Source organism: Halichoerus grypus, chromosome 6, assembly GCF_964656455.1.
Source record: "Halichoerus grypus chromosome 6, mHalGry1.hap1.1, whole genome shotgun sequence".
Taxonomy (NCBI): Eukaryota; Metazoa; Chordata; class Mammalia; order Carnivora; family Phocidae; genus Halichoerus; species Halichoerus grypus.
In genome coordinates, this window is record NC_135717.1 from 171368061 (window position 1) to 171387282 (window position 19222).

Below are 19222 nucleotides of genomic sequence, written 5' to 3' on the forward strand. Positions count from 1 at the left end.
CACCCCCACCGCGGCCCGGCAGCCGGGCCGGCGTCGACGCCTAGGGGGGACCATTACATAACCCCGCGCCCCGCGGCGCCTTCGCCCGTCGCCGAGGGCGGCCCCGAGCGGAGCCCCGGGGGGCGGGCGCTCCCGGCACCTGGCCGCCGGGGGTGGGGGCCGTAGCGGCGGCCGTATTTATTTCTGTGCCGCGGGAGAGGAGGGTGAAGGGGGAGAGCGCGGCGCGAGGAGAGGCCGCCTGCGCCGCCCGCCGGAGCGGGGCCTCCTCGGTGGGCTCGGCGTCGGCGCGGGCGGGCGGCGCTGCTCGGCCCGGCCCCCTCGGCCCTCTGGACCGGCGAGCTCCGCGCCCGGCGTCCTCGCCGCGCCTCCGCCGCCCGCCGCGCGATGTGAGGCGGCGGCGCCAGCCTGGCTCTCGGCTCGGGCGAGCTCTCTGCGGCCATTAGGGGCCGGTGCGGCGGCGGCGCGGAGCGCGGCGGCAGGAGGAGGGCTCGGAGGGTGGGGGCGCAGGTCCGGGAGGGGGCACCGGGAGGAGGTGAGTGTCTCTCGTCGCCTCCTCCTCTCCCCCCTTTTCGCCCCCGCCTCCTTGTGGCGATGAGAAGGAGGAGGACAGCGCCGAGGAGGAAGAGGCTGATGGCGGCGGCGGAGCTCCGAGAGACCTCGGCTGGGCAGGGGCCGGCCGTGGCGGGCCGGGGACTGCGCCTCTAGAGCCGCGAGTTCTCGGGAATTCGCCGCAGCGGACGCGCTCGGCGGATTTGTGCTCCTGTGCCCTCCTCCGGGCCTGGGCGCAGGCCCGGCCCCTCGCACTTGCCCCTACCTTTTCTATCGAGTCCGCATCCCTCTTCAGCCACCGCGACCCAGCGAAGAGAAAAAGGAACTTCCCCCACCCCCCTCGGGGGCCGGCGGAGCCCCCCAAGCCCACCCCAGGGAGCGGGGCGGGGAGCCCTGGCCAAAGAAGAGATTTCCCGAGGATTCTCGTTTTCCTCGCCTGTATCTCCGAAAGAATTAAAAATGGCCGAGAATGTGGTGGAACCGGGGCCGCCTTCAGCCAAGCGGCCTAAACTCTCATCTCCGGCCCTCTCGGCGTCGGCCAGCGATGGCACAGGTTAGTCCCGGGAGCCCTGGCCTTCCACATCCCCCTTAATCTTTTTTGCTCGGTGCACCTTTCCTCTTCCATATTTTCCTCTTTTTCTCTTCTTAGTTCTCTGCTTCTTGATTAATTTTAAAGGTGTTTGAATGAGCTGGTCGAAGACGTCCAGTAGCCCAACCATTTTCTTTGCTTCCTAATACATTCGTTGCAACACTATGTCATATCGATGTGTGTTCTGGAATTAGAGCTCTTGAGTGGTGCTATGGAAATAGCTTTTATTGTTGCTCCCATGCAGTTTAATTTTTGAAATGCCAGTGCATTTGTGTGTAAGGGCTTTTTATGCAATTTTGCTTTGAATTTTTTGTTGTTGAGAAATGAGGAATTGCGAATCCTTTCTCCTCGATTGCACTTACTCTGTTTTCTCTACTTTCCACTCTTTTCAAGATTTTCTCTTTTTTGCACAAGATTTTCCGTTGAGGATGAGAGTGTAAAAAATCTTGATTTTTATTTGTGTGTTATGTGTGATCCAGGATTTCAGGTTTGACGTTAGCTTTAACGTCAAAGCTGAAATTTGGTTCGAATTATTTTACCTACCATTCCTAGCTTTTTCCCCCCCCCTTTTTATTTGCCTTAAGAATCAATATGGAGCGCAGTTCATTTTACATCTCCCATTTCTTTGGTCTGAGACCAAAATGTCTGAAACTCTGGGGTTTTAGGTTGGGAGAGAGCAGAGGCATTTTCTTTGCAGTTTGTAGTCACTTTCTCTTTGGGGGGGGCGGTGGAGATAACCAATTGTGTGGAGTTATGTACTTGGAAATCAAAATTAGGAGTTGTAAGGGTCCCAGTCATGAACTGCAAACAGACTGATCGTACGAAAGTTTAAAATGTGCGTAAGGTACTGTATTTGTGTGTTTTTGTGTTTTGTTGTTGTTTTTTTTTATGCTTTAAACATACTTGGAGATCCATATTTCAGCGTAGAAAAGCTCTACCATTCTTAACTTCACTCAGTTGTGGACCAGCCCTTTTGTCAAGGGAAATTCAGGGAGACTTCCCTCCATCATCCCCTTCTTATAATTAGTTTGGTGCTGTCCTGATGGCCACCGACCTTCTCTTTTGCTGTCGTAGTTGTTTGAGGTGCCAGGATAATGAAGAGGAAGAATGGTTGGCCATCTGACAGTCCACAAGATGTTCCCCCTTACTACGGAGCATCTCTTTAACTCCGCGTCATCCCTCCATCTGCCAGTGAGAGTGCATAATGGAGTTAAATGTACCCTATGAGTTTGTAGAGAACTTTTAAAGCATGTTTCTAAGCAGGCTTCGTTTCAGAGGGTGAAAATGTAAGGATATGGCAAATGCTTTGGATTCTTTGCTTTTATAAGAAAAATGTGTCATGAGTTTAAGATAACCTGCAAAGATTGAGGATTTGTGCAGTTTTCTTGTAGTTTTCCACTTCAGACTTGTAAAATTGTCAATGCAAGAACTTTGATCTATTCTTATTCCTTTAACTTTCTGTAGTCTTCACAGATTTTTTTTTCTCTTACTTGCCTTTTTTCCTTAGAACTGTTACACATATCGAGTATCATATTCCTTTGCACTTACTAAAATGTTCCGAAGGATTTTCAGATCACCTTTAGACATATTTCTGCCTGTATGTTTTTGTGTTATTTCTTTAATTTTTGTGTAATGTGGTAATGGATTTTACATTTGAGTTCACTAGAGACTTGGGATATTGTAGAGAAAACTTCTTTAATGTGTGTCATTTTGATGACTCCTGATTTGAGCAGCTTACTCTTGGAGTAATGCAAGGCCTGAAGGGAGAGTGCGCTCTGCTGTTGTTCAGACACCTCTATTCGGTGCACTACTGCCTTCTCCACATTTGATCTGTGTACTTGGCAACTTTAGCTAACTCATTTTAGTAGTGTCTCACCTGTCCAGTATACAAAAACTATTTTGCTAGTTGAAATATCTTTGGATAATTAAGAGAGTCCTAAATGTATCAGGTGGGTTTTTAGAGTAAAAAACCCTCAACATTGAGATGAACTCAATTTTAGTACTAAGAGTTTATCTTAGTATTAGTTACCTTTCTCTAAATTTTGTGATGAGAGTTGATCCCTCCTGCCCCCATTAAGATTGTACTCTAGGAATTCTTCGGTGTCAATTTTTAATCCTAATCAGTATGGGTTTTGGCGGGGGAGGATGGAGGGAGGTAGTTATAAAGAAAATACTGTCCCATTGTGAACATAATTGAAGTTGATGATTTTTTATTTTTCTTTTATTTTTCTTTTTGCAGGCAGCAGTGTGTAGTATAAGTTGTCAGGGAACTTTTAACAGAGACACTTCACTTCTTAAAACTTTAAGTTTTCAAACACGTACCTTTTCTGTGTTTTGACTTTTGAGTTATTACCTGGATATTTTATAAATGTGAAAGTAAGTTGTTTTTTGGTAATTGATTATGAATTTTATCTAGAACTGGGTCAAAATGATCCCAACATTGTAGACATCAGAAACTCTTTTTTTTTTTTTAATGATCAGGACTTGTGATTTTAGTAGTGTTAAGTGTACCTACCAAGAGTGTTGGCATGTTCCAGTTGTATAGGAAAGAAAACTGGAGCGCAATTGGGTTGACATACTAACATGTTAAAACAAATTAGTGTTTAAATTCCAACTTCTGAATTTTTAAGGTTAGCCACTGATGCAGAATAAAAATGACTTCTTAATGAGATGTCAAAGATTCTTCTAAAACATTCCAGATTGATTCAAATAACTTGAATTAAGTTCAAGTTTTATGTGTTGGAATGGGGAGGGAGAGACTTAATTTTTTAGCTTTTGCATCTTTATGTTCCTGTTTCAATATTTGTACTTGATCCATTGAAAATTTTATTTAACTTGGTATGGTTAGGCCAAAACTATTTGATAAATAAAATAACTTTATGTTCTCCACCCAAAAAAAAAAAAAAAAGATTATAAAAACCATTTGTAGAAATATTTTGGTAAAATTATTGACCAAGAAAGTTAACAGGTAAGTCCTGAAAATATTTCTTGAACCTATTTCTAGTAATAATATGTGCAGTGGGCTTGATGAGGATGATATAGTTGCCTTCATTGTTCATTGGATATGTTCTGTCACTGCTTTGTAAACACTTAATGCTATATGCATTGAAAGAACAGACTCTGGAAAGATGGATGACAGCATTAGGATCTGGCATATTAAGTAACGATCTTTCTGGTCTTGGTACCAGTTTTGTAGTTCTACTGTGTATTCGTGTCAGAATTGGCTTGGATTTTATCCCTGTTTTTCATTTCAAAGGAACAGGGCAGATAGGATATAAAATATATTATTTTGACCACTAGATTAATATACATAATAGAGAAGTGGCAAGGATTTTTTTTAATGTCAGTTATACTTTCTCAAAACACTACTGTGGATTAATGGTTTATTATCCTAACCAGAATATTTTTGGTGGCAATTTCTTTTTCAGCTCTTAAACCTATGATACTGTGTTTTAATTTTATTTTTAAGGCATGCATGTTTATATTAGAGTTCTCCTGGAGTTTTTCGGTTATGGCTCCTTGGTCCAATGAGGTATTGCTGACCTCAGTGTTAATGTTGCAAAACATTTTATTAAGTGCCTTGAACTCTGGCAGTTGCTTATTCTCAAGGCTTTGTAAGTTCATTTATAGGGCTTCAAGAAGGCTGTATGTGGTTGATAGTGAGATAGTGACTTTTGTTAAATTGTAAATCTTGTTATATACAGTGTGGGTGCCCTTTTCCAGCAGAAATTCGTGTCTGTCACAGACGTAAGAAATGTATTGGCATGTCCAGTGAATGTGTAATGGAGAGAGAGGAAACGGTTTCTGCCTTTGGTTGCCTTTTCGCATTATTTTCTGTTTTACTTTGCTTTTCCACCTTCTCCTTAGTCTATTCTATAAAAAGCGAGATAAATTGAAACAAGAAATTGAAAATAAGTGCCTAGTGGTGTTTGTAGGGACATTAAGTGGTAAATAGGAAAGAGAAAAAAAAGAGTAGGAAGAATGTTGCAGATACAAGTGGGAGTGCAAAATACCTCTTCCTGGTATATTTACAAAAACAGTTCAGGAGCTGTTCTGCCAATTCATAACAGCCAACAATTAATAGAAAAATAAGATATGCTTGTTTTGTGTGTATTTTGTGATTTTAGGGTTTTCTTCTTTGAGAATTTCCGAAGTTGAATTTTTTTAGTGTGGCAAACATTAGGGAAATAAATGGGCAAATTGAAACTTAAATTATACCAAGTGTAAAAATTTTAAAACATTAAATTTTGCAGGTGATTTTTTCATGTGATGGGTGTTAGTTTTCTTCTGAAATTTTGGTAGGAAATTTTTTATTGCTCAGTTCTCACAGGTTTTTTTGTTGTTGTCTTTTGTTTTTTTCTCACAGGTTTAAGAGAATAAATATTAAGGTGTTAAGCTTCTCCTGAACAGTTTAGATATCCTTTGTTTTTAGATATAGATCTTATTTTATAAATGCTTCAAAAGGCAATTAGGAGTAATTTAGTTGAGAGAGAGAAACGAAAACTAAAACTCCTGGGAAAAAACGTGAGCGGTTAAGAAAAGGGGTTTTTGGAGACACTACTTTAGAGTTCTCATCCCAGACGTGCCTTTTTAACTGTGAACCTAGGGCCAGTTACTTAACCTCGCTCAGCTTCCTCACCTGTGGTACCCACCCTACAGGACTGTGGTGAGGAATAAACGAAAATTCTCTTCGTCAAATGTTTAGGGTAGAGTGCTTGCTGCGGTGTAGTATGCGCTCATTGTGTTGACAGTTTTTAACCTTACTGGCTAAATATATAGCAACAACAAAGCAGTGGTAGATTTTTTAATGGATTTATAGATAGATTGGATAAAGAGAAAGCCAAGTTCATGAAGTTCAGAGAGTAGTAGTAGTCTAAGAAGTAAAGCTTATGGCGCAAGTTAGCCAATAGATCTCAAAGATTAAGTTTCTGAAGAGTGTAAGAATATGGTAGTGGAGACTAAAATAAAAGTAGAAGTACTATATGTACTGTCATATAGGGTGTCTTGTATATGTAAGTAATTAAAATGGAAATCAAGTATTTAAAGCGTGAGAAATCAGAAGGATTGTTCTTACTGGAAATGCTCAAGTTAGAATGGCTTTTTGCTAAAGAACTGTGTGATTGAGCACTACTTTTTCTATTTTCTGTTTGCTTACTGGGTCTTAAAAGACTTTTTTAAAAAGGAAGAGGGAGAAGAAAAGAAGCAGTGCAGTGCTTTTCAGATTTTTTTGACCACACCCCATAAGAACTCCATTTTACGTGGAGAACTAGAGACGCTACCTCAGCAAGCGGACAAACTACTTATCCTTACTATCTGTAATATACTCTGGTGTTTTCTATTATTTTTTTTTTTTTTTTTTTTAAGTGCTGGTTGTGACCCACTGTATTGATTTCATGACCCACTATTGGCTTGTGACCCACAATTTGAAAAATACTGGCTTGGAAGAGTTGACAAGCTGGCATTCATCTGTATTGGACCAGCATTTTCAGTGCAGGGAATACTCTGGTAATCAAGATAGATACGGACCCTTCCTTCCCATTGCTCATAGATAAGGGGATGAGAGTGACATTCAAGACTGATGTGACCAGCGTTGTATTTGGGAAGTACTGTGTACAGTGGGAGAAATAGGAGGGCCTATAACCTGTAACTACTGTTCCTCTGGATGCTGTCTTTGAGGAATTGATGTCTGATCTTGAGATCTGAAGGATAGAATATAGTGTTCGTAAGAGTGAGTCCAGGCTGGGAACAAGAGTATGGCCTGTTCAGGGAACCTGTTAAGTTCCATCTGACTGGGGGGTTAGCAAGAAATACAGCCATAGAGGGGAGTGTGGAGCCAGTTACGCTTGGCTTATAATACTTCTTTCGTTTTTTTTTTTTTTGCTTATAATACTTATTGGAGTTTAGATTTTCCATTTCAGCTCTTTTTCAAAAGATTTTTATTTATTTGACAGAAAGCAATTGCATGTGCATGCGCACGCGCACAATTGAGGAGCAGCAGGGGGAGGGAGAAGCAGGCTCCCCACTGAGCGAGGAGCCCGACAGAGGGCTCCATCCCGGGACCCTGAGATCATGACCTGAGCCGAAGGCAGACGCTTCACCCATTGAGCCACCCAGGCGCTCCCCATTTTAGCTCTTTTAAATGGATGGGGCATAATTGTACCTTGATGATTGACTAAAGTGAGGAATGCTTTGCAAAGGAACAGGGAAAAATATGAAACAGGGAGACCAGAGAGGTGGCTGTTTTAGGATTCCAGCTGTGATGAGGGTGGCCTGAACTAGTAGATGGAAAGCAGTGAAAAGATTTGAGGAAAGTGGGTGACCAGCAGAACTTGGTGATTTATTACTCATTAGGATTTTGTGATAGAGGGATCAAGGGTAATTCCCAAGTTTCAAGTTTGGGCAGCTGGGTTGGTGAGGTTGCCATTTTCTAAGATAGCAAACATAGGAAGTGAAGTATTTGTGTATGGATGTGGTGGGGAGGGGTTGTGATGAGTTAAATTGTGAACATTTTGAAGTTGTGTGATTCTCCTGAGTTGAGTAGTCACTGTTTTCATTTGGTGTGTCTTTCTCTCCTTTCAGCCAACAAACGTTAATTACCAAACATCAATTATTAGACACTTGGAAATTTAAAAATGAATCAAGGTTGCACTTTTTGCTCTCAAAGCATTTAGGATCTGGTGGGGTTGGTATACATGTCCACACAGTTTTCCTGTGAGTTATACTCTGATAAGTATTCTAAAAAGTTGGAGATAAAAGTAGAGGATAGGGATTGTTTCTGACGGGGTGTGTTTGGAGAACTGAGGGAAAACTGCAGAGGGAAAGTTGAACAGAGGTAGGAGAACTTGAAGATAACTTACCTTAGAAGTAGAGAAAATTGGAAGAGTATTTCTTTTTTCTTTTTTTTTTTTAAGATTTATTTATTTGACAGAGACACAGCGGGAGAGGGAACACAAGCAGGGGGAGTGGGAGAGGGAGAAGCGGGCTTCCCCCTAAGTAGGGAGCCCGATGCAGGACTCGATCCCAGGATCCTGGGATCATGACCTGAGCCAAAGGCAGACGCTTAACGACTGAGCCACCCAGACCCCCCGGAAGAGTATTTCTGTTTAACAAATACAGGTGGTTCTAATGTGGCTGGAATCAGACTATGGCGTATGTTTTTATGTGAGACAGATGGGAAAGGATTTTGGTGTCCTATTATGAAAAGACAGAAATGTAGTAAGGAGTTTGACGTTTCTTACCATCAGGATAAAAATTTTATGAGCAAGAGAATGACGTGGTCAGGGAAAAGGGGAAGACTAATTCTGGTGACACAGTACAGGATCAGTAGCAAGGAGAGCACCTAATGGCAGGAAGACTAGGGGTATGTCATTTATCTTTTGAAGTGCACTTCCATTTGCCTTGGGAGTTTTTGGTAGACTGTAATTATTGATGTGAATTGTTTATTTTTTTAAGGTCCAAGTTTTGTTTACCAGTTGTCCTAAATGTAGAGAATAACAGCAGATAACTCAAACAATTCACTCTCTCCTTTTTCTTTGCAGATATGCAATCTTTAGGAATTTTTTTGGTTTTGTTTTTTGGAGAGATGCTATGATAGTTGTATCACGTAGGATCCCCTATAGGCGTTTCATTCCCTCAGAACTAACCCCAGTCAAGCAAACGAATCTTAAACTCACCACAAAGCTTCTCCCAAGATGTTACCACTACTCCAAATCAAGAAATGATCAGTGGTGGTTAAGTTAACATGCAGTTTAGGTTTAATATAAACATGTCATTGAGTTGATTTTTAAGGTGGGATTTTGATAAATAATAGTGTCCTCACCTTTTAGTTAATTTCATGCGAAGAAGTGTCACCATATTAATAAAGAGCAAGGCAGATAGTCAATATAAAACTTCTAAAAGTGGGGCAAGGTCACACATTTGATCAGTTATAGCACTTCATCTCTGTTTAAATTTTAAGACCTAACTTAAATGTGTTGGGGTTAAGAGGCAACTTCAAGTCAATCACTTGCCAAAGTATAAGTACCCCTTTTGATGTCATTGTTGCAGGACAATGTTAAGAATGCATATTTTGAAATTTGCTTGCACTTCTGCCCTTTGACTCCATTGGATTTCAAAATTCAACACTTGATAACATGCATAGCTATGTGATCCTGTATAATCTAGTATTGATCATCATCTTCAATCCAAGTTTGTATGTAAAATCACAAATTGTTTCCAGTTTTCTTGAAAAGTATTAGAAGTCATATCTGTTTTTCCAGCATGGATATTTCATTTAATTTTCTTAGTCTTTCAGAAGTAGTTTTAAGTGTTTGTGCATCTTTCTTTCCTTGATAGGTGGGTTGTTTGTGATTAGATTAGTTCATTAGATTAGTTCTACGTCTGCAGAGTATCAAAATACTGTTTTTAAATAAAGCACTGAATGAAGGTTAGGAAAGTTGTTTCAACCTAATTATTTCATGAAGTTTGCAAATTTGCCTCATTTTAAAGACTGTATCTAAAATGTCATGCTGCTTTTTTTTTTTAAGATTTTTATTTATTTGAGAGAGAGCACAAGTGGGGTGAGGGGCAGAGGGAGAAGCAGGCTCTTCACTGAGCAGGGAGCCCGATGTGGGGTTCGATCCCGGGACTCCGGGATCATGACCCAAGCTGAAGGCAGCCTTTTAACCGACTGAGCCATCCAGGCGCCCCTAAAATGTCATGCTTCTTAAGCACCCCAAAAAGCTGAGTTAATAATGTAGGAAGTGCCCTAAACCAGTAAGAATGAGAGATCTTTGTTATATTGTCAATGTCTAGCCAAACTGTTACCAGATTTATTGAAGTTACATAGATTTGACTTTCATTTCCATCCTTATTTTTTTTTAAATCCCAGATCCCTCACCTGGAATAGGGGCTCTGAGCATTCTGATCTCTTCCCACCTCATCACTCACTTTGCTCTCCCTACTTGTAATTCTTGCAGTTGCTGAACTGGTTGAGCTTTAGGTGGTACGCATCCCATTTTCTTTCTCTCCACTCTTCACCTGTCCTGCTCCTACTTAATCCTCTGGCCTCACCACCGGGTTAGAGGAAGGAAAGGTTTTGAGATCTGGAATGTTCGTTTTTTTAAAAACATTTTAATGCCATATAGAAAACTAAATGAAAGCAGAATCAGGGGCGCCTGGGTGTCTCAGTTCGTTAAGTGTCTGCCTTCAGCCGAGGTCATATCATAATCCCAGGGTCCTTCCATCCGGCTCCTTGCTCAGTACGGAGCCTGCTTCTCCCTCTCCCTCTGCCGCTCCCTCTGCTGCTCCCCCTGCCTGTGGGCGTGCGTGCGCACGCTCTCTGCCAAATAAATAAAATCTTTTTTTTTTTTTTTTTCTTTTTTTTTTTTTTTTTTTTTTTTAAAGATTTTATTTATTTATTTGACAGAGAGAGACACAGTGAGAACAGGAGCACAAGCAGGGGGAGTGGGAGAGGAAGAAGCAGGCTTCCCGCAGAGCAGAGAGCCCGATGTGGGGCTCGATCCCAGGACCCTGGGATCATGACCTGAGCCGAAGGCAGACGCTTAACGACTGAGCCACCCAGGCGCCCCTCTCTGCCAAATAAATAAAATCTTAAAAAAAAAAAAAAAAATCAATGGATGAGTTCTGTCTTCTAAGTGGATACTTGAGAATTTACTAGTTTTGGAACAGTATGGTTATTAGTATGGGTATTTTGCTTATGTGCACAGTTTAAGAGCAGAACTGAGTTTTTATTTGACTTCAGTTTACCTGAAGCACAAAAATAAGCCTGTTACAATGTTTGAGCCTTTTATATAGGAAAAAAATGTATAACTGGGAAGAGGTGCTATTCAGTAGAATTAGATTTTTTGAGCCAAAATTATTTCAAGTTTCACATTGTAATTAGTAATTTAAAAAAAAGCCTCTTATTTATGCTCACAGCACAGTGCAGTGTGTGGGATTGTATTAAGAATTCTAATTTTGAAGGTTATGCTTCATTTATATATTTCATGGTGGGTAGTATTTATGTAGTTTCTCACATATTGTGGAATCATCTTTATCTTGATTTTTGGAAAGGCTAAGTGATGTCAGTATTCATTTTACAAGATATTATATGGCCAAATTGACATAGCAATATAGAAAACACCCAAGTGTGACCTACAAAATCAGTATGTAATAATGAAAGGACGTTTTGACTCAACACTAGTTTCCCACATATTCAATCCAAATTCATTTTTGTTTAGATTGTCACATTTCTAAATACCTGGTCCATTGGATATACTTCATGTATTCTAAACTTTGCAAATCACATTTAAATCTGTCCTGTCAGTCACATTTGTATCACTGTGTTTGGATTGAATGTGCACTCAGGTGAAGAAATATTTTACTCAAAGTTATTTTGTACTTGAGCATCATTAAAGGTATTTGGGAACTTGTCAGTGAACTATTTGGTAGAAATCGTCTGCTAATGATATTGATTGATTGATAATTTTGAAAGTAAGCAGGAAATGTCTTATTGGAGATAGTGTGAGTTCATTCAACAGTTGTTTGTGATACTGTTTTGTGATACTTGGCATAGGATAGTTTAAAAGGTAATGGAATAAATTTCAGATTTATAAATTTCTAATCATAGAGAAAGGGGGCAATTAAGCAAGTATTTAGGAGCTTACTTTAATATCTAGAAAAGATACTTGTTGTCTTTTCCTTTCTTACCTCCTCAGTCCGCTGCAGTCTGGCATTTGCTCTTTCCAACTCCACTGAACTACTCTTTCCTAGATTAGTAAATATTTCCTAGTACATCTACATTTAGTAAATTCTCTCTGGAGCATGGGACACCACTAACATTTCCTTCTTGGAACCTGGTTTCCAGGACAGTGTTCCTGGTGGATGGGCTTGGGGAATGGTGGGTTTCAACATCCTTTTTTTTTTTTTTAAAGATTTTATTTATTTATTTGAGAGAGAGAATGAGAGAGAGAGAGAGAACATGAGAGGGGGGAGGGTCAGAAGGAGAAGCAGACTCCCTGCTGAGCAGGGAGCCTGATGTGGGACTCGATCCTGGGACTCCAGGATCATGACCTGAGCCAAAGGCAGTTGCTTAACCAACTGAGCCACCCAGGTACCCCTCAACATCCTTTGATGGTTAAGATTATTGTCCCTTAAATACTTGTATATCTGATGGTCCCCTTAATGTCTAACAGTGACTTTTTTTCTTACATCACCATGTATTCCTCTGGGTTTCCCTTCTGGATAACAGAACCCCTATATACTTTTAGGTCGTCCAACCCAGAAACTTAGGCATCATCCTTGTCTTTTTCTTAATCCCCTACCTATAGTCACAAAGAGTTCTTTCAATTGGCATCTTTGATGCCTCTACCCATTTAGTACTTCTGCTCCAGATCAACTGCTAGTTTTTGTTACTTCTCCAGCAGCAGCCTCCTAACCAGTCTCTCTGACTCCAGACACGTCTGTCCAATTCATTCTTCATCTTGTTTGCCTGAGTGGGCTCTAAGAAATACAAATTTGTTCATACCAGACTTTTGCTTACAAGTCCTCAGACCAATTTTCTCTTTAGAATAAAAATTCTGAACTCTTAGGTTAAGGGATCTTCTAGGTTTCTCATGTTTGTTGAACATCTAAATTTTACTCAGCTGATCTGAACTAATCCCTATGAAGGGCAAGTTGAGATAAGGGCCTGAGAAGATGATTTATTTGAACCTTCATTTTTTTCCCTTTCCTTGAAGGAAAAGGAAGAACTTGAAGAGCTCAGTAACAAGCGTGAAATTGAGACTAGTCAGTACTAAAATCCACCATCCAGTAGGATTTCCTAAATTGTGACATTAAATTTTTTAATTATTTTTTTCCCTTGCATCTTCATACATATTGCTTTTAGTTTGGGACTTGCTTTTCTAACAAGTTTTAGACCATGAGTTTCATTTGCTGTTTAGGACAAAGTCGTAGCTAAGGACTCACCCTGGAAGTTATCCTGGCCCTTCCCTCTGGACGGAAGGTTCTGAAATTTCTCATCAGGCATTCAGATTCTCTATCACTCAGCCAGGGACACCAGAATCTTCTGTGTGAGTTTACCTTTCTCAGTTAACACTCTTCCTATCCCAAAAAACAGAACAACAACAATAAAACTCCATGAGGGAAGTAGAGAAAGTTGTACTATCTCTTGATGGAAGGGGTGACTTGAGCTCACAGTTGCTAAATGAGGTCAGCTTATAGAATTGGGTTTAGACTCCCTGAGCAGTGCCAAGCTATAGGTAACAGTGATAGCTGATGGCATTTAGGAATTATAAATGTCCAGCTTTTAGGCACACAAAGTAGCTTAGGAGTAATGATGACTGTTAATGATATTAGATGAAATAATAGTGTCTGTTTAATCAAAGTATATATATGACTTTTACAGTCTTCCAAATTTAATCAGTATAGCTGTTGAAAATGTTTTAAGTAGAGGTAAGAGAACTTTTATTAAGTTACAAATACCAAATCGGATATAAATAATTACAATATGCAATTTTAGAATTGCTGAAAACATTAATTCTGTGAGCTTACGCTAGATCCTGTGAGAAATGTAAATATTTATTAAATACAACCCTTGGGGCGCCTGGGTGGCTCAGTCACCTGAGCGTTCGACTCTTGATTTCAGCCCAGGTCATGATCTTGGGGTTGTGGGGTTGAGCCCCCACATCTAGCAGGGAGTCTGCTTGAGAATCTTTGCCTTTGCCCCTCCCCTGTGCACATACTTGAGCTCTCTCTCTCTTTCAAATCTTTTAAAAAAAATAAATGCAACCCTTATCCTTCAGATACTCATAATTTGGTAATGAAGTAATGATGCACACAAATATTTAGCCATAACAAAAGATAGAAGATAGTAAGTGCATAGTTGATTGAGAGCCATCTTGGGAAACAAGAGAATTGGAATCAGTCTTTGAGTTGAAACCTGAGTGGATCTAAGAACAGTCCTAAACTTTTATTTTCAGGGTCTACCAATGTAAACCCTCCTGTCTGGCTTCACAATGGAGTTTAACTTTGTAATGTGATGTGAAATGTTTTGCATAAACATGAAGCAGCAATCAAATGGAGCAAATTTGGCTGTAGTACAGGTTAAATTAAAATCCTCAAGATTCTAGGGTCTCCAGTAAGACTTCTGTATTACTAAAGTTGATTTCTCCTCAGTGAATTCTGTATTATGTGGTTCTTACCTACTTCTGATAGTGTTGAGAGGATTAGTGGGAATAATAAAATTATTGAAGTGCCAAGAACAATCCCTGACACGTTGAAAGTGCCTGATAAAAGTTTCTCATTATTATAAGATTGTTTTGTCTCCTAATAGGGTAATGATTCCATTGAATAATAATAGATAAAATATTTTCATGGTGCTTAATATGTGTCGGCACTATTTTAAATACATATTAACTCATTTAATACTCAACAAATAACTTATGAAGTAGGTACTTTCCTATTATACAGAGGTGGAAACTAGGCTCTTCTGTGTGTACTTCAGAACCCTCTTGTCTGGTTCCCTGAAAAACTGTTAGAATTTTGATTGGCATTGCACTGAATGTGTAATTTTTCTTGTATTATTACTTTGGCTAGATTCTCCAGTACAACATTGGATTAGAAGTGTTTGTCATAGGTATCTTTGTCTTGTTCTGATGCTAAAGAGACTTTTGATGTTGGTCCATTAATGCATATTTGCTGTCAGTTTTTATGTTTTGGAAGGAACCTTTTTTATCACTTTAAGGAAGTTCCCATCACTTTCTTGATCGCTGTAGTTTTTTGTTGTTTTGGTTTGGGGTTTTTTGTGTGTGATTGGGTATTGAATTTTATACAGTGCTTTTCTTAGAGCCATTGAAATCTTTGTTAATATGATGAATGACTTACAGATATTCTAGGCTTCTAATGCAAACCCCTCCCCCCCTGGATTCCTGACATTATCTCAACTTGATCGTTACAGTACATTTTAAAGACACTTGATGAATTTGATTTGCTGGGGGTTTGTTTTTGTTTGGGGGTGGGTTTTGGTGTTTGGTTTTTTCTTTTTTGGATTTTTGCTGATGTTCATGATTTTCTTTTCTTGTACTGGCCATGTGATTTTTTTAGAGTATTCTGTTTTCTAGAAGTGTGTGTATGAGGTTGACTTGTCTTTTACTTGAAAGTTCAGTAGGACATGCCTGTAAAAACATTTAGATCTGGTGTTTTCCTTATGGGAAGATTAACCAACGATTTTTTTTTTTTTTAAGATTTTATTTATTTATTTGACAGAGAGAGACACAGCGAGAGAGGGAACACAAGCAGGGGGAGTGGGAGAGGGAGAAGCAGGCTCTCCTGCGGAGCAGGGAGCCCGATGCGGGGCTCGATCCCAGGACCCTGGGATCATGACCTGAGCCGAAGGCAGACGCTTAACGACTGAGCCACCCAGGCGCCCCAACCAACGATTAAGACAGACTATTTCTTTCTTTTCTTTTTTTTTAAGATTTGTTTATTTGAGAGGGAGGGAGAGAACCAGGGGAGGGGCACGGGGAGAGGGAGGGAGAATCCCAAGCCGACTCTTCCCTGGGCAGAAGCCTGATGCACGGCTGGATCTCACGACCCTAAGATCATGACCTGAGCCGAAACCAAGAATTGGACACCTAACCAACCGCACCACTGAGGCACCCCCAGACTATTCCTTTAATAGTAATAATAGGCTCTCTATGTCTCCTTTTAAACTTATTTAAATGAGAAATTTCAATTTAATAGAATAGTATAAAGGAACTCCCATATGCCTGTTACTTCAAGTTATTTTTGCACACACATACATGCTCCCTCCTTTCTTTTTTTTGCTGGAGTGTTTTATAGCAAATCCCAGACAAGTCATTTCACCAGAAATACTTCAATATGTATCTCATAGTTAAAAGGATTTTTTTGTTTGTTTGTTTGGTTTTTTTTTAAAGATTTTATTTATTTAATTGACAGAGAGAGAGACAGCGAGAGCAGGAACACAAGCAGGGGGAGTGGGAGAGGGAGAAGCAGGCTTCCCACCGAGCAGGGAGCCCGATGCGGGGCTCGATCCCAGGACCTGGAATCATGACCTGAGCCGAAGGCAGACGCTTAACGACTGAGCCACCCAGGCGCCCCTAAAAGGATTTGTTTTAACGTAGTAACTATGCTATTACCACACCCACCAAAATTGATAATTTAATATTACCCACCACTCAGTCGTATGTAGTTTTCCTGATTTTCTTTTTAAGATTTTATTTATTTATTTATTTGAGATATATGAGTGGCGCCTGGGGAGGGGCAGAAGGAGAGGGAGGGACAGAGAATCTCATGCGGACTTCCTTGCTGAGCGCAGAGCCCAACTCAGGGCTCAGTCCCATGACCCTGAGAACATGACCAGAGCCAAAACCAGGAGTCAGATGCTCGACTGACTGAGCCACCTAGGTGCCTCGTCCTGATTCTCTTCTTAAAAATGTGTTTTCTTATAGCTAGTTTTCAGGTTCCAAACAAGATATGTCTAGTTGTTGGATCTTTTTTTTTTTTTTAAGATTTTATTTATTTATTTGACAGATAGTGAGAGCAGGAACACAAGCATGGGGAGTGAGAGAGGGAGAAGCAGGCCTCCCGCCGAGCAGGGAGCCCCCGATGCGGGGCTCGATCCCAGGACCCTGGGATCATGACCCGAGCCAAAGGCAGACGCTTAACGACTGAGCCACCCAGGCGCCCCTAGTTGTTGGATCCTTAAAACAACTCCTCCCATTCCTTTATATTTGTCTTTTTATGTCATTGATTTGTTGCAGAAACTAGGACGTTTATCCTACAGAATTTCTTTTTGATTAAAGTTTCATGAATATTTTCTCAGGAATGTATCCATTTTTGACTCTTCAGTTTTTTTGTGTGAAGCTGATTAGCTGTATTGCTTTCTGTTTTGTTTTTTTTTCCTTAACCTTCCCAGAAATTTATTTTTTATTACTCTTCTTCAAAGAACCAACTTCTGGTTTTGTTGATACCCTCTCAGTTGTATCCCTATTTTTCTCTTCTGTTGATAATTGCTTTTATCTTTGATTATCTTGCTACTATTTTTTCTAACATAATAACTTGGCTACTTAACTCAAGTTTTATCTTTATTTTTTATTTAAGTTTTGAAATGTTACTTTTTTTTGCGATTTTCTCTTCTCACTTATTCATATATATGCTTTTAAAATTTCTAAGTGAGCAGAGGTTTTTTTTGTTTGTTTTGTTTTGTTTTTTACTTAAATGTTCACTAAAACTATGCAGATGATGGGATATTTCCTTGTATACTGCAGGGGGAAAGTAGAATGCAAAATTGTTCCTAAAATATGTATGATTTTAGTTTTGTGACTTGTGTAAGTGGAAACAGTGAAGGAAATACATCCACATATTAAGCAGTTGTCTTTCAGTAGTGATATCAGGGAAATTTTTTTAAAAAGATTTTATTTGTCAGAGAGCACAAAGCAGGGGGAGCGGCAGGCAGAGGAAGAAGCAGGCTCCCCACTGAGCAGGGAGCCTGATGATCCCAAGATCCTGGGATCATGACCTGAGCTGAAGGCAGACACTTTACCAACTGAGCCACCCAGGCATCCCGATGATATCAGGGAAATTTTATTTGAAACCTTATTTGTATTCCAAAACACCTAAGACACATTTAGTTTTTATAATGGAGGAGCATAAAATGATTTTTCAAAAGGAAAGAATAATACTGTAAAAGTCTGGATTCTGAATCATGCCCTGAGATCCTGGGATGTGATTGACAGCAAATATATATATATTAATAAATATTTTACATATGTATTAGAATTTCCCCCTTTTTTTTTTTTTTTTTTAAAGATTTTATTTATTTATTTGAGAGAGAATGAGAGAGAGCACACGAGAGGGGGAGGGTCAGAGGGAGAAGCAGACTCCCTGCCGAGCAGGGAGCCCGATGCGGGATTCGATCCAGGGACTCCAGGATCATGACCTGAGCCGAAGGCAGTCGCTTAACCAACTGAGCCACCCAGGCGCCCTCCCTTTTTTTTTTAAAAAATAGATTTTGTTTATTTGACAGAGTGAGAGTGAGAGAGCACAAGCAGGGGGAGTGGCAGGGGAAGAGGGAGAAGCAGGCTCCCCGCTGAGCAGGGAGCCTGATGTGGGGCTTGATCCCAGGACCCTGGGATCCTGACCTGAGAGCTGAAGGTGGATGCTTAACCAACTGAGCCACCTAGGTGTCCCAATTCAGAGCAATTATAATATGACCAGTTGCTTAAGTGTGTTGGACATAGGCAGGGAGTTGGTGTATAAGTGGTGAAACTTAGCCTTCCCAAAAAGCTACAGTCTGGATGCAGGTGTGGGGTGAGGGGTGGTGGTAGGAAGAGATAGCCAGGAGGAGGGAAGAGAGACACACAGATAATTTCAGTGCCATGATAGAATGCTTTTAAGAATAGGAAGGGCACATAGAGGAAGAGGTGGGCTTTGGAACCAAGATTAATTGGACCAAGTAGATCATTACTAAGTGGTATTTTGTCTTCAAGGGATGGACTATCTTTTAATAGTATAATCAGTTGTTGATTCAAGTATATCTAATTATTAAATACCCAATTATGCCTTGTTAATGTGAAAACTACTTGGAGAATTAAAAGGAAAAAAAACTCAACACCTCAATCTATATAATGAGTTAATACTGTTAGTCCACAGATCAACCAGGACAGTTTTTTCCCTCCAGTGGACATTTGGTAATTTCTGGAGATATTTTTTGATTGTCACAAATGGGGTGGGGGTACTCCTGGCATTAAGAGAGACCAAGGATCTGCTGCTTATCTTAAAGTTCACAGGACGATCTCCCCTTCCCCCACAACAGAGGATAATCCAGCCCAAAATGTTCAGTAGTGCCAAGATTGAGAAACCCTGAGTTAATCCATAATTTGCATCCTCTTTTTGTTGGGTTTGGGGTGATTTATATGTTGTTAAAGGAACTAGGCATGGTTTTATATCCTATTCCAGCGAGATTTTGGTTAAGGGAAACTGATCTGTAGGCTGAGGTCAGGTGAAAGTGAATTCTCTCAGATCAAGGACTTGCTTTGTGGCAGGTACTGTGATAGGCACTTGGTAAAGAATGGATATAGCCCC

The 19222-nt window shown here is 40.4% G+C and overlaps 1 protein-coding gene across 1 annotated transcript in view; it reads left to right on the forward strand.

Moving 5' to 3' along the window:
• The first annotated feature begins 435 nt into the window (after positions 1 to 435).
• Positions 436 to 19222, forward strand: part of EP300 (EP300 lysine acetyltransferase) — an 83570-nt gene continuing 64783 nt past the window's right edge. The window contains exon 1 of the mRNA XM_036072614.2: positions 436 to 1102. Coding sequence (XP_035928507.2) covers positions 1009 to 1102 — 94 coding nt within the window. The 5' untranslated portion in view covers positions 436 to 1008. The remainder of the gene's footprint in view (positions 1103 to 19222) is intronic.